General features: G+C 40.7%; 1 protein-coding gene across 1 annotated transcript in view; it reads left to right on the top strand.

The window, feature by feature from the left end:
* The window catches only part of slc8a2b (solute carrier family 8 member 2b), a 199,520-nt gene that overhangs the window by 152,719 nt on the left and 30,271 nt on the right, over positions 1 to 16,530 (top strand). Inside the window, exons 9-13 of the mRNA XM_042227025.1 lie at positions 1,760 to 1,884; positions 2,110 to 2,306; positions 3,486 to 3,616; positions 10,718 to 11,091; positions 16,267 to 16,370. Coding sequence (XP_042082959.1) covers positions 1,760 to 1,884; positions 2,110 to 2,306; positions 3,486 to 3,616; positions 10,718 to 11,091; positions 16,267 to 16,370 — 931 coding nt within the window. The remainder of the gene's footprint in view (positions 1 to 1,759; positions 1,885 to 2,109; positions 2,307 to 3,485; positions 3,617 to 10,717; positions 11,092 to 16,266; positions 16,371 to 16,530) is intronic.

Below are 16,530 nucleotides of genomic sequence, written 5' to 3'. Positions count from 1 at the left end.
AGTTACTTCCTTCCAGGTTCTCTCGCTGGTGTTGTGCACAGCATTTTGTTCTCTTTTTTATTTAGAAAACAAATAAAGTTCCTCTTTGCATCTCCTTGAGATTCCTGATAGGCATTTGGATCCTCTCTCTACACCCGGTAGCACAGGCCAAAGGTGCTTATCAAAATCTGCAAGACTGACTTAGTCTTGCTTGTCTAATAATGTTGGACAGACAGACTTATTTTCCATACCCAGCATCAATGTTTTTGTCTCTTTCAGTCCTTGACAAGACAAAGAACAGTCCATCAGGGGAGTCAGACCTGCACATTTTTACATATTTTAAGAGCAGGTTCACAGCTCCTGTTAAAATGCCAGAAACAACCTGTGTTTCATGTTGTGTAGAGAAAATGAAAGAAATATTTTAAGTATTACCATATTTGTGTTTGCTTAATGGTCTGTTTGTAAATCTGCAGAGTACCTGGTACAGACTGAGAGTGGGTTATGTTATATCTTTTTCAAAGTGACATGCAAAAATATATCCTAACACCAGATCAGCTTCACCTATTCTAATACAGTATGTGGTTATATTGTGAAGGCGATTAGTAGGAAGCAGGATAATAACTGCTGATTAAAACTGTAAATCATATTGTATCTGGTAGAAGTGAAACATCACCTGACTGGATATCGTTATGGAGAAAAGGCGTTATGTTAGTTTTGTTTAGTTTTGATTTTTTTTTTGCTGACCATTTCAAGTAGCACAAATGTGGGATGTTTTCTGCACCAACTCATGTGATCAAATGTAATTAGACATCAGGCCTCTTTGTGTGACTGTCTTTGGACAGCAAAGGGGTAATTTATTCCTTTAACTGATGACATTTTCTCTTTTAATGCTTGAAAGTTGTTGGAAGTTATTATTTCAAAATGTCATCCTTTGATAGCTTGAGCTTTTAGAGAAAAGATGCAGTGATTCTGTTGTTATGAAACTGAAAAAGTATTTAAGACATTTCTGCGTTAGCCTTTTTTGTATTTTATATCTCTAAGACTTGATGCAATCTTGTAAAAAACTAAATGTACCTGTACTGTATCCAAAGGGGGGGGGGAGAGAGTAAAGAGCAGCCAGACACTGCTAACAAACTGCACTTGATTAGTTGATCTTCAACAAGTGTGATGAGCTCTGTGAAAGCAGAAGTTTTGACAGTTTGCTGGTCTGGAGCATTAGTTGTGTGTTAACACAATTCCTCAGTCTTCCCAGGAATTCTAAAAAAGACAGAACAGCTTAAGTTTGCAAAATTATGTCTGAGCAAAGCCCAAGATTTCTGGAACGATGTCCTTCAAACAGACGAGACCAATGTTTGGTCACGATGCACAGCAGTTCATACCAGTTGCATACCAACTATTACACGGGGTGGAGGAGTGATGATTTGGGCAGCCACAGGACCCGGAGTCGACCAGAAACTCCTCTGCATAGCAAAGTACTCTGGAGTCACAACCATCTGTCACAGCAGCAAACCTGCAACAGAATGGCTGAAAAAGAAAAGTATCAAAGTGTTGCATTGATCCAATCAAAGTCCTAAAAAAGCTGTGCATATATCTGAGACGTGTAATTTTAAAAAAAGCCTGAAAACATATAAAATATTTAGTCTTGGAGGCAGTGAGAAATTCTTTTCTTTTACGTGAGTGGAAACGTGTCTGCAGAAACTGTACGTGATGAGAATGTCTCGCTCTTGTGTCGTGTCGATTCCATCTTAAGCAGATTTGTGTCCTCTCATCTTTCCTCCAGGTGATTCGTATCTTGAAGGAGTTGAAGCAGAAATATCCTGATAAAGAGCTGGACCAGCAGGTGGAGCTGGCCAACAACTACGCCTTGCTGCACCAGCAGAAGAGCCGAGCTTTTTACCGCACTCATAACACACACACACACACACACACACACCACACACACACACACACACACACACACACCACACACACACACACTTCTCTCTCTCTTAGGCCCTGAGGTAAACACACAAGGTTGTCCAGAACTGTGGGAACACATAAAGTAGTTCAAGGGCTTCTAAAAATGATTCTGTACTCTTTGTTTCCTTTAACCCCTCATCCTCCTCTTATCCTCCTCTTCCTCTCCCTGAAGGCGACTCGTATGATGATCGGAGCTGGAAACGTCCTGAAGAAGCATGCAGCGGACCACGCGCGGCGCACAGCCGTAGCTGACGAGGAGGCCCCAGAAGACGACGACCTGGCTGTGTGCAGCCGCATCTCATTTGAGAGTCCTCACAGTCAGTGCATGGAGAACTGCGGCGTCCTGATGCTGGCTGTGGCGTGTCAAGGTAGCGAAATGAATTACGCATAAGCTTATAATGAGTCCACATAAATAAGACAAGAGGCTGAGAGCTGCTGTGGTAATAAAGCATAAAATCTTTCTGTTCTTCAAATCAGTGCAACATTTGATCTAAACCTTTTATGTCTTTGATCTGACCTGTGGTCAGTTTCCTCCACTGAACCTAAAGGAAGACATTTAATTACTTGTAAAAGTACTTATAAAAGAAGCACTTTAAAGAGAGCCTGCAGTAACCCGTGCTTAAACAGAATTGCTTTTTTTAACACAGCAGTTTGAAAAAATTTCATGTAGCATGTTTTGAGGAATCCCAAGAAAAGGTTTTTGGGTTTTTTTGGAGTAATTGTCAATGACCAGCTACCACATTTTGACCCATCCATGTGGTCACAATACGAAAGCAATTTTTTCACACAGCTTTATTAAGTATGTCAGAGTTTCTGATATATATGCCTGATTCTAAGGCACCTAGATGGGAGGCACTGATTGAAGGACAGCTATACATAATACAGCTGAATAGGATTCCCCCCCTCCCACACACACACACACCACACACACACACACACACACACACACACACACACACACACACACACACACACACACACATTGAGGTGTCAAAAATCCAGATGCATAAATTTCAGCCTGTAGATTCATGACTATTTCCTTCAAATTCTTAAATTCGTTTGTTCATGTTTCCTTTTTAAAAATCTCACTCATTAGACCTTTGCGCACCTTGTGTACAAAGGTCTGGTTTCCACCTCCAGTTTTAGTCATGAATAGATTTAGACACTCCAAGACGATCACTAGCATGTAAAAGGAAGTCTAAATTCATCCAAATTTAAAATAGAGTCCCTCTTTAGATATGTTGAATAAATGTATTTCAGTTAAATTCAGTTCAGTTTTATTCATATGTATTTATTTATTTATATCGCTCCAAATCTCAACAACAGTTGGCTCAAAGCGCTTTGGCTTCAGTTCTGAAATCATAAGGAAAACAAAATCTGCTGGTGAAAAACACGAGCAACATAAATGCAAAAGTAACTGAGAGTCAGCTTATCTTCCTATATAGGTTTTGTAAGAGTGTGAACATCACAGTACAGATAGATACAGCTCACAGAAATAATATTGTGTAATATATCCAGTGTAACTGTGTTTTATTTCTGTTGTTTAGGTGGTCTGGGAGAGAACACTTTCTATGTGGACTACAGAACAGAAGATGGTTCAGCCAACGCTGGATCAGATTACGAATACACCGAAGGAACGCTGGTGTTCAAGCCTGGAGAGACTTGCAAAGAGATCAAGGTGAGTTCAGGGAAGACTGAGAAGAGAAGATAACCTGCCATTTAAAAAACATCCTTTTATTAAAAACAAAGAAGCACAAGGTTAACCGTATACAAAAAATCACAGGAACACAACAACAGTGACTCAGGTGGGGCTTATACTTTGTCGGGGACGTGGACAGCTGCTGACAGTACGGATGAGTAGCTGTTCCTTTTATATAAGCTCAGGCCAGTTTACACAATCACAAAATACTACAGGGAGTCTTGTCCTCACCATCTGATGTTAAAAGTTACATCACTCAGACCCCAGCTGACCCTGGCATGGATCTTATGGATGCAGAAACTGTAGCAGTTATCAGTGTTGCTCGCAGCATTAGTGTCGCTGGGTTTGAAGTCAGGCTGAGCATTTCCATGTGGAGTTTGCATGTTCTCCCTGTACAGGTTTTGGTATGTTAATGTTGGCCATTTGGATCCAAGACGCTCAAGAGTTTTGCTTTCTGAGAGGCAGAAATACAAGTACAGGGAAACAAGACACGGCTGAAGCTTGAACGTGGAAGCAGTCTTATAAATCTTAAACTCTGAAAGGGACAAAGCAAAAACTTCATAATAAAACAGGAAGTAAAAAGAGCGAGTGAACACAGACAGTGGGAGGCTCAGACACTGATGCACAGAAGAAACAGTGAAAAGTGTTAGAAGCACAAAGGAGGAACAAAAAGAGAAGTGAGCACACAGCAGTGACCACGACACAGACACAGTTTAAGAGTACTCTCTTCCTTCATCGTGGCAGATGGAAGATGAGTTTGACAATAAGGGAACTTCAGTGTTAAAGATTTATTGAAGGTTTTTTTGGAGACAAGTTGAATCTTTAATGATCCCTGTGGGAAACTGTATAGCTGATTATATGAATTATGAAATATACCTGTCAGTTCATCCCAAAAGCTTTGAGCTCCAAGTTGGTGAAGAGATTTCTAATTCAGCTGATTTTCTAATTAGGACCTACACACGGTAAGTCACCAGCTTTGGTGCAGGAGGAGCTCTGGACTGAGAGTTTTACTTTATAAAAATGCACAAACACTCTGCGGGCTTCCTCCACAGTGACTGTGAAATCTGGGAAGATTTCCAAGGAGATCAAAGTGAGGAGAAAGAGGTGGGAGAGGGATGAGGAGATACATAATGAGAGTCCCGGGAGGAGAGACAGACAAAGGCTCTGGAAAAACAGAAGCCCGGGTTCGCGGCTGGGAGGGAAAAATACTGTTGCTTCCAGTCAGACTACTACTGCTCATTCTGCTGCTTCTACATGTGGGTTATGTTTGTTCCCACTAACATGAATGTAAAGCAGAAAGTCACGGGTTTGCTGAGAATCTATGAGCAGCTGAAATTATAAACATAAAATTAAAGTATTAGAAAAAAGAGAGATGATATTGAAACCTGTGGCAATTCTGTAATCCCAAAGATGGCAGTTATCACTCACCTCTCACGTAAACCAGTCGTGTTGGTTCACTGCTAAGTTATCTATTAACTAAGACTAGCAAGTTTGTTTAACAAGCTGCTTCTGGACATTTTAAAGCTCCATCACAAAGACACAGATGCCTTTTAATTAGTGCTAATCTAAATAAAATACTTTGACTCTCAGAACCCGATACAGAGACTTCTCTGATTGACTCTTTCTCACTGCACGGCATATTATTTGTTAGCTCATTTCACCGATGCACAAAGAGCACAAACACGATGGAGACGTCCAATTCAGCCCCTCAAATTAGTGGAAGTGAAGCCAAGCAGGCAGTAATGAGCTGATACTGCCTGTGTCGGTCTGAGCACTCATGTTCCCCTAACCTAAAGCTTTAAAAAATCCAGATGTTTGAGTTATGTGTAAAAAAACGTCACACTTAAGTGAGGAGGAACTGTGGGATTTTGGTGCTTCTACGCTGGATCACCATTTTCAGCCCAACCTTTAAAACTTCTGAAGAAAAGTCGACAAGCAGATGTCAGACACAGTTTCTGTATCTTGGTAACCACTGAAATTAAAATGTCAGTCAGTCTCTTCCTGTTCATTTAATCAAGGGCTCAAAATAACTAACAGAGCTTGCTGCTTCTTTCTTTTACTCACATTTAGAGATGAAACCCTTTTTCCAGCTTGGTTTTTGTGTTTTTCTAACTCATTACTTTTTCATTAAAGATCTGCGTTTTATTTTAAGATTCCAGTACCTTTGTGATTAAGTGAACGTGTTTGTACTGCCTCCTTCTCAACCTTCAAAAACTGCCTGCTGCTTCCAATAATTCAGCACTATTACTGTAAAAAACTGTTTTTAGTTTAGTTTTCGATGATCAGTGAAGTGAAGTGCTTCAGAGTTCCCCATCTTTTACTACAAATATCAAAACCTTTGAATTTGGGATCAAATAACACAATAAAGATGTTTTTCTTAATGTGAAACCAAGAATATTATCTCTAAAGTGCTGCATGCTGTCTGCATTAAAAGGAGACATGGTAAGCCGGCTAATCCGTGCTTGGATTCAAAATCTGATGGGAGATCAGAAGGAAGTGGGGATGAGTGGAGGGGTGGTACAATAGCCTAAAGAGCCACATTAAATAAGAAGAAGTGTGGACATCTGAAAAACTGGCAGCATAAATTGGCCCCTCCACCACGAGTGAGCGGATGGCCAGATGTGGAGTAACTGTATTACAAAGGTCGGTGTCATCCTTTTCACCAGCACCGATTTCATCGAACGCCGTTCCAGTTAGAAACGAGCAGCAGGGAAACCAATTAAACTTGAATACTTCAGCTCTCTGCCAGAGCTCCACTTTCTCTGTCGCATTAGTTCCACTGTGTGACGGTCACCGCAGCCTTCACAGGCTCTGACTATACGAGAGAGATCAATCTGACAGAGCCAATAACAGGTCTCATTGTCAGCACTCTTTGTTGTAATGAAGAGTCATAATTGTTGTGTCAAAAAAAAGGAGACAATTAGCAGTTGTGAAAACGTGTCTCCTCTTCTCAGCACAGTTTATTCCAGTCAAATAAATGCAGCTGATCATTACTTTGTCTGATTACTTAAGGCACAAAATTTCATTTGATCAATTTTTAATCTGCATTATTTGCAGACCAGGCGCTATGCTTGTGGCCTCACACAGAGCCACGCACAAAGTTTCCTTCTTCAGCATAATGAAGATTAAATTAACTGTCACTTCATATTTGCTGATTGAATGAAGGTCTGTGCTGTATCTTAAGTAGGCAAATCGGCCCCATTAGTAACAGAGATGAGACATTCAATTATAAAACACAACTTTGTATTAGAAACGACACAGGAGAGTTACTGTTGTCTGAATCCAATAAACACTCTGGGTAGTCTTTCATTGGTGACTGAGTTGTAGTTTAATGATAATGATCGGCATCATTTCTTTGCACTTTTGTTGGTAATAAATACGATTTTCAAGAACTTTGGTTTTCTGGTGTTTTAGCAGTTAGCACAGGAAACACTCAAGACAAGAGACAGCAATGCCTGTGCTATAAGCGATGGTTATTCTAGGAAACTAAATCTAAACCAAAACTAAAACATCAAATAATATTGTAAGAGTGCTGAGAGCTATAGAGCAGAGTTTAACTCCACCCCAGACCATTCACCCGCTCTCCATCCTCCTTTCCTGTCTGCTCTGCTGTTCTGTAATGAAAATAATAAAAGCCCAAATAAATCTTTAAAAAAATATATCGTCTGTTCTCTAAACTAACTAAAATCAGATAAAAATGCGTGTTTAGTTTTAGTGTTTGACAGACTGATTGCATTGTTATCAGAGCCAGCCTGATGAGGTTTTGCTACTTTTATCATTTTAGAGTTAAACGGAAGGGGTCCAACCAGCATGCAGCCTGCTGTAACCCATAATTTCCTTTGGGATTAATAAAGTATTCTGATTCTGACATTCATTTAATGAATCAGTGTGTAAAACTCCCTGAAGCCGATGTCTTCAAATATTTAATTTTGTCCAAACTGTCTAAAAACAACATGAAAAGATTATTTAAGTTGAAGACTAGTTTAACAAATGCCTTAAAAACAATGTTTTTCTAAGTCCACGTTCTACAGATTTACAGTTTATTATGTAATTTGTCAGCACATAAAAAGTGTAGTGGTTGTACTCTTGGCGCTACGAGGGAACAGTATAAAAACAACTGTCACAACAAAGAGAAATCCATTTAAAATCAGACTAATTGAATTCTTATTACTTTAATGCAATTCAGTTTTATTTATATAGCATCAAAAAAACCACAACAGTTGCCTGATGGTGCTTTATATTGTGAAGTAAAGACCCTACAATAATATAAAGAAAACAGAGAAGACCCCAACATGGTTCTTGGGTCTCTGACATCATGTTTCAAACCTCAGGTAAAGAATTTGATTTGTATGTTTTTGATTCTTGTCTTAAATTTAGACTTTTAAGTAAATTTCAACCATTTCTTTCTATTAATGAGCTTAAAAACATAATTCTGCAGTTTGTTATATTTTGGACTGAGCAAAACTAATAGCATGATCATATTTCAGCTATTCTTAAATAGTTGAATTTGCTGATGTATGACGGTGATGTATAGGATCAATTATAAAAACATTATTTCTCATATACAAGTACTTGCAGGGGTTTAATCCACGTTACCTATCAGATCCATGCTTCTCTCTCGGGTCCATTGATCAGCAGTTTTCAGCTATTCTTAATTCCCAGTTGGCTCTTACAGCCGAATGGTTGTTCTCAGTTAATGCTCCAGAACTCTGCAATAGCCTCCCACATCAGATTAGGTCAATTAACTCACCAACTTCACCTCTTCTCACAGACTTCTTCACTTTCAGACTAGCTTTAATTCACAGTGCCATTTACCCCCACTGCTTGATGGTTTTACTGGTTGTACAGTACGTTGGCCAACATTTATTGTGTTTTAATGGGTTATAGAAACAAACGGACTTTGCTGGTTGGGCAGTAGATCCTGAAATTTATACAATATTTCAAGAAAATTGTCAACATTGCTGATATTTTATTGACGCTTCCAGGCATCAGTAAATGAATTATACATCCTTATTTTCTAATGAACTAAACAACACTGCACAGTACTGTCACATAATACAATTGAAAGATACTTTCTACCTATGCAGGAGTTTAAGTTACTTAAACTGCTTTTTACTTTTGCTGCTTGTATCTCCTCCTCGTTCTACTCAGTGGTGTGTTTTTGCTTCAAGTGGTGAAACAACTTTGTAGTTTCCAGCTTTAGCAGGAAGAAATGCATAATTTGAAAAGTACTGCGCTTTGTTGGAGCTTGTTGAAGTAACTCTTTCTTCAGGCACTAAATTGTCATCAGACGTGACTCTCTCTCTCTCTCTCCCTTGTCTCCTTATTGTGTGCACTATGGGATGTAAAAACAACAAATCATGAGTGATGCCGTATGACAGAGTGCAATAAAAGATAACTCTTTATTGTCATTGCACAGTCATACATAGTACAATAGTACAATGAAATTGGAAAACTGTCCTACGTCAGCACTACATGTAACACAACACGACACGATACGACACATCACAACACAACACAAACAACACAACACAGTATAATAACTTAGTAATAAAAAAGAAGAATAAGTGTATTTGTATTGCACACTGTTATTATTGCACATTAATTGTTGTTGCACCTTGTTATAAATATAAATATTATTATTAGTACTGTTTTTACCGTTGTTAACCCCCCCAAAAAGTCCAGGGAGGTAGCCAGTCAGGTCAGCTATTTGCATTGATCAGGGCTATCACCCTGTTGTAAAACTGTCCTTGAGTCTGTTTGTTCGGGACCTCAGCAGCCTGAACCTCCTGCCAGACGGCAGCAGCCTAAACACCCGGTGTCCTGGGTGTGTACCGGCCATATTGATGACCCTCTGGAGTGCCTTTCTGTGTACTGTGAGAAAGAGTCCATCAAAGAAATCTGTGCTTCCACTTTGGAGAGTAGCACTAATTAAAAGGTGTCTGTGTCTTTGTGATGAGCTTTACAAATTAATGCAAATGATCATTTTTTCAGTGACTTCTGTATTTGCCTTCATGTGCATTCGTTTGAACTTGTGCTGTCTCATTAAAATCAGGTTAACGTCATGACCGCATTAACGCGGCAAATCTCCGTTGGCGAGTTAACGCAGATCGCCCCGCGCGTGGGGCTGCACGACGCCAACGCGTTAGTGCGGTTAGCTCGTTAACACGTTAGCGTCGTACAGCACCACGCACAGGGGCGATCTGCGTTAACTCGCCAACGGAGATTTGCCGCGTTAATGCGGTCATGGCGTTAACCTGATTTTAGCGAAATTAACGCTGACAGCACTAGTTTTTTGTATTTTGTCTAAACAGTGGCATGAATCAAATTTAATAGGGATTTTTTTATCTACATTTTTGCAAAAGCAGTGCTGACAGAGAGGGGATATAATAATATAAACAGAACTCTTTATGGGTTATAGTGAAGCTCCACGTCTCCCGGATATTTCGTATTTTTTAAGTGTTTATTTCTCTTGCAAGAAAAAGTCACATTTATACACTTCCATCTGTGGCAGGCTTGGCTGGACACGCAGACCTGATCTGATTTGGGAATCCCCACCTGCCACCTGCTAATGTGCAGTGACATGATTGGATAGAGTTGACTACAGAACCAGCAGCTGAGGGAAAAGACTGGCTCTTGATATTCACCTCAGCCATCCAGATACAACAACACTGCGCTTAAGCATCCTGAGCAGGGTTCAGTTTAAATTCAGCGCATGTAGCATGACTGCATTCCACATAATACTGGGATTGTTGTTGAAATGGCCTTCTAGGATAGAGACATTTTCACTCTTTGACCATATAATTCCACCTCAGAGCTCTCCAAAGCTTCTTATTACTCACTAATAGGATTCTGCTCAGGAATCACATGTTATGTCCAAATTTGAATACTTAATAATTACACATGAAGGACACTGAACAGAGACGTTTCTTTTATTGTCTTCTGCACTCACTGAGCTTTGCTCTAAAATCCAAAACACAAAAACTGACCAGGAATTATTAATCACTACAGGAATCTCACTCACACTCACCTGTTTGGAGCTAAAGTTTCACGCTGTTCTCTGGTATCTTCTGTTTCTAGATTGGCATAATCGATGATGACATATTTGAAGAGGACGAGCACTTCTTTGTCCGCCTGTTGAATTTGCGTGTTGGTGATGCAGAGGGGATGTTTGAAAGCGACGAAGTGGGTGCCGCACCCAAAGCTCGCTTAGTTGAGCCCCTGGTGGCCACGGTGACTATCCTGGATGACGACCATGCTGGCATCTTCACGTTTAGCGAACGAATGGTACGCGTGAGTGAGAGCGTGGGCACAATGGAGTTGACGGTGGTGCGCAACTCAGGCGCCCGTGGCACAGTCATCCTGCCGTACCACACTGAGTCAGGCACCGCCAAGGCTGGAGAAGACTTCGAGGAAGCCCGAGGAGAGCTGGAGTTCACCAACGACCAGACCAGGTGAGTCAGGATGACATCATGCTGCTCTTGTTCTGGTTCTTGACATGTAAGTAATAGGGAGGAGAAAGCTTTTCACAATTTGTATAGGAACATTTGAGTGGACACATCTAACACGACCAATGAAACTCTTATGCTTTTATTTTGAAAATCAACCATCTTGTGACCAAGACTCTGACCAGGACACTGTTGTGCTGATCTTCAGTATCACTCAGCAGCTTTCGACCGTCATCTTTTAGACTCTAATGTCATCATCTTGGACTCCAGCTGGTAATGATAGTCCTTGTTCTGCTCCTGCTGCAGGGCAGCTCTGACCACACAAGAAGCAGGTGAGGAACTGCTTCATGTGGCGCTACGCAGAGCAGAACAAGGACTACCAGCTCCAGAAGTTTATCCAGGCTACAAGAAACATACTAAACCAGCAGCTGATTAGGCTGCTGTCATTAACTTTCCACAACCTCCTCGTCAATGAAGATGCAGATGAAAATCTTAAACGCTGTATTGTTCATTGTTTGTCCCTTTATCCATGTGACTGCATGCACCCATCCATCTCCAGTACCACTAACATCCCAATCAGAATTAGAATATGTGGTGGAAACTAAGTTTCTATAGAACATGACACAGAATATTGTGTTACCTCTGTCCTGGTTCATTTACATTTTATTTCACTAGCTGGGCCCACGTCCCCATTTTAGGTTTGACAGCATTTGTTAGGCGATAAAGGCGAATGGCTTAATCAAGAATTGAGCTGTGGTTTGGGAAGGCCTCGATGGGGACTGGTGGTGGCAGATGGTCCTACTGAAAGTCAGATAATTCATCTCCAAACTAAAGGGCTGAGTAAACCTCAGCTAATGTTTTAAAGTGGAATTTGCTGAAGATGAAACATATTTTTTTTTTAAACTACAATGATTTAGTGTCAGGGTAGGTTTCTTCAGTTAGAGACCCACAAAAACAAAGGAAATTGATTTCAGAACAAACAGGAGGACACACCAAGTAGCGCTCACTGATGACGGTATTGATGCTGTTAATGATTAGCAATATTTCAGAGCAGTGACTGATGAGTACCTGTGAAACTGGGTACTCAAAGACCCGTGTCCTTAACAAGAAAGCATTACAACAATTACACTTCATGCCAAATCTGTGACAGTTGATGTGGATAGATGCACATCGCTTCTTTCTAGTTCTTTCTGTTTTTTGCTTCTTTTTCTTCCTCCTGTTAATAAGAACAGAAACGTCTGTGAACAAAGTTGTAAATATGTCCAGTAGGATTGCATGTCAACAAGAACACAGACCTGTATGAAACTGTGCTAACATACCAACAATAACAATTATATGAAAAGATCGTATCTGGGCTGATAAAATGTGCTACTGCAGATTTTATCAAATAAATCTGCTCATTCTGGGACCTGAAGCTTTTGTTCCAATCGAAGATCTTTTTTGCGTTAATGTCAGCAAGCAAAGAAAGAAAGAAGATTTAAAATCTGACCAATTACATTGATTTAGGATGGTATTGGGTCGGGTGATGTATGTCCTGTTCATTTGAAATGCTGAGTATTTCAGAGCCCTCTGGCCTCCTGCTGCAGTTAATTAGTGAAAATGCATTAAAACAAATAATCTTTCACTTTCAGACTTTGCTGCTCTGCGTGTTTATGCCCACAAAAGAGGATAAGGATCTTTGAATGGTGAATGGGGATGGAGTAAAGAGAGTGTATGATTTTCAAAATAAGTTGTTATTGATTAGAAATTTATGCTTTCACCTCTTTACTCCAGCTAAATGTATATTTTATTGAACTTTTCTGTAACAGTAAGAGGAATGGGCAGAGGGAGGTTTCAGCTGCTGCGTGCTTCGTGGTGATGTTTGCTCCTCTCCATCCTCTGCTTGTTTCACTTCCTCCTTTTTCCTCTTGTTTATTCGCATGTCTTCTCTTACCATTATTCTCTCTTCACCTCTTTCAGCGCTTCCCACACTGTCTTTGGTTCACCTTTGTGCCTGCCAGACGACAGTCCTATCCATTATTCATCACAGCTGACCTGACGGCAGGCTCAGCATGCTCATGCTGGATCTTTTCTGAGTTTGTGTCACATTATACTGCACGGTAGTGTTGGAGTGAATCGACCAGAACCTAACGAGTAACGTCAGGTCATATTTGGTTGTATTTATAAGTGTAGCAGCTCTTTTTGTGTAGCCGGGTCGCACCATCAGATGGCACTGTGCAGCGTGTCGGGGTCTCCTTAGAGCCGGCGGGGGTGCTTTGAGCTTCCGATAGGATGCGTCTTCACGTCCAGCTCTAACTGTCTACAGTAACAAACCTCACAGGCAACGTTTTTGACACCGGAGCCTTTCTCCTTTTCAGAACTGTGTAGCACTTATGACAAGTTTGAACGACTCGTGCTTGTGTGATATTGATTCCAGGAGCTCCACATTGATGTAAACAGGTTCACTGACTGGCAGGACAGTGAATTTAGTGAGACAGGTCTGGTGATGGGAGATCTCAGCATGTTTCTGTGAAGCAGCACTTTGGCTCTGCTCCTGAGGAGGGATTTATTCCTGTTTGCTGTTCCACTGGTTAATCATGGCCCAGTCAGCGTGTCTGAACACGTCAGCTTTCACTCAAAGCGCCCACCTTGTGCCTTTTGTGCCCCTTGTGACCTTATTAAGTTTCTGTGTGGCTACATTTAGTTGCTTGATGACCGACGATGCAGTTCCTAGAGATAGAGTTCCTAGAGGGGGCAACAATTCTCTGAGTGCAGCTCCAGAGTTATTCATGCCTCTGCAGTCGTTTCATTTCTGTGAGAGGACTCCAGCTCTCAAGGGTGTAGTTTTGTTCTTGGACATAACATGTCACCAGCTTTCTGCTAAAATCAGGACTTGGTGTTTCACATCTTTTTAGGCTTTTTTGCAGCTCCACACTGCTCTGGCTCTAGCGTGTGCTGACTGCTACTGCTTGACCACAGCTGGCACTGTTTGCACATCTGAAAACAGAATTTGAACAAATCATTGCATGCTTAAAATTACTGAAAAGGAACCTTTAGTGGGTCTGTTTAATTAATAAAGAAATGTCTGAACATTGTTTGACTTGTGTGCAAATTAGAGTGGCCATACCTATTTTGTTGTTTACAGAAATTTGCTCATTATGAGTGTGAAATCCAAAATAAATAAAATAAATAGCAAATATCACAAAGTTGTCAAGAGGAGGGGTTGAGTGAATAGGTATACTTCAATATTTAAAGGTTTTACTGGGTAGTAAAATACTTCCTAAAGGTATTTACTATTTGAATTTCACATCATATAAATGGTGGCAGAGAATGATAACAGCATCACATTCAACAATCAGCTGTTTGACGTTTTGAATGGAAGCAGATTAAAGTAATTATTTTAGCTTTTGTTTTGTTTTTTGTGCCCTCTATTTTTTGATGTAAAATGATTTTTAGGAAGTGAGAAGACTTTCTGCAGACTCGCAGCTATCAGGTTAAAATACCAAAGTTGACAATCTGCAGTAAAATAAAGTAACAGCAACATCGGGGTGAAGACACGTCAGTGTCGCCCCCTACAGGTGAAGTAGCTGGTCTGGTTTTATTAGTTATTCTTGGAGGGAATGAGTGTCAAAGCTGCATTTTGCTAGTAAATCTACATTTGTTAACCTGTAATTATTATATGACTATTTAATGACTACTAAATCAAAACTAAGAGTAAATAACTACTAACAACTGTTAGCAGTTGGATATTTAGAAGAAGTTAATAAGTCACGTTGATTTATGAGTGAGATAGGAAGGAAGTTTCGAGCTGTCAGCGGCATCAGCGGCGCCGTAGCTCTCCTGCTGGACTGTTTTATGATCGTTCTTTCTGCTCATCGTCACCTCATCTAATCGCCTCGCTCCTTCATTCTGTCATTTTCACGCCACATTGCTTACCTGTCAGGATGACTTGACTATTGATTGCATCGGCCCAGTTCCTTTCCTTTTTTTCTCCCTCGTTGACTCTCACAAAGCCCTTTGGGGTTTTTGAAGCCGGTGTAAAAAGCTGCAAAATCAAACATGTGGCGCTACACGTGGCGGTGACCCCTTGTGAATGAGGGAGTGCTTTGTTGTCTTTTCATGGCTCCTTCTTTAATGAATACATACTTTTGTATTCCATCCATTCGTGCTCATATCTCGATCTCCTTACACTAAACACTTTTATTGTTCATCTTTCTTCCCTCTCCTTTTCGCTCTTTTTTCCACACCTGTCCTGTCTTCCTTCATTTTCATTCTCTCCTCCTCCATCTCTTCCTCTGTGTTGTCACACTAGATTTTCTTCTACCTTCAGTAGGTCGCTCTCTGTGGTGACATTTCAGTCCGGCAGTCCTCAGAGACCTTAACGGGGCTTGTCATCATCACTTCACCTTCACTTCTTCTCTTCTAAAATAAACCCATCATTTCTAATACCGCTCAAACGCTCACTGTCATTATGGTGTTAAAGCTCCTCTGCCTCACTATTGCTTGATTCTTTCCTATTCTTAGTGTCTGGCTTCTTTTCTCCTCAGTGCAAAGTTAATTTCTCTTGGTATGGATTCTGAAAACCAGTCAGCCATGTTGGAGAAGTCATAAATATTCAGCTGAAATCTCCATATGCTTTGTGAGCAGATACACTCCAAGTGAGAGTCCCATTATTTAACATTAATGCAGTCTTTAATATTTAAAATGCTGTATTTTAGAAATTGATAATTGCATAATCATCCATGACATCAATCCTTATTCATTATATTTCTCTGACTACTAATAGTTTCCCTCTGTGAGTCTTTTTAATCTGTCTTGCAGTTTTCTCCCCTAGCTCCCACCTTTAACTCACTTATTGAACTTGTGTCCTTTCTATGCATTTGGTTTCCTCCTGCTCTGATTTACACAGCAGCAGGTCCTGAACAGACACAGCAGGGCAGACCTCTGCAGTGTGTGTGTGTGTGTGTGCGTGTGTGTGTTAGTTCACAGGCCTTGAGATTTGCAATGGCAACACGTCGTTAACAAGGACGACCTGTGGTGAAGGCGCCCCGAGTGCTAAAATCACCTATTGATGAAGTGCTTAACTTCATTATGTGTTTGCAACTGACAGTTTTCTCTGTGTGTGTGTGTGTGTGTGTGTGTGTGTGTGTGTGTGTGTGTGTGTGTGTGTGTGTGTGTGTGTGTGTGTGTGTGTGTGTGCAGTCAAACTCTCCAGGTGAGGATAATTGATGATGAAGAATATGAAAAACATGAAAACTTCTTCATCGTGCTGGAGGAGCCGCGCTGGCTGAAGAGAGGAATCTCAGGTACGTGACTGTAACATGTTTCCCTTTGTTTGATGGATTTACTTTAACCTTTTGATCGACCGTCACCAGCGAACATGCATCAAACCCTGATGTCATCTCCCTGCTCGACTGTCAGTTACAAAGTCCATCCATCCATCCATCGTCATCCGCTTTGTCCGGG

Source organism: Haplochromis burtoni, unplaced genomic scaffold (assembly GCF_018398535.1).
Source record: "Haplochromis burtoni strain Fernald_Lab_line unplaced genomic scaffold, NCSU_Asbu1 Contig_238, whole genome shotgun sequence".
Taxonomy (NCBI): Eukaryota; Metazoa; Chordata; class Actinopteri; order Cichliformes; family Cichlidae; genus Haplochromis; species Haplochromis burtoni.
The sequence above is the reverse complement of the archived record's forward strand: the minus strand, read 5'-3'. Positions and strand labels throughout refer to the sequence as shown.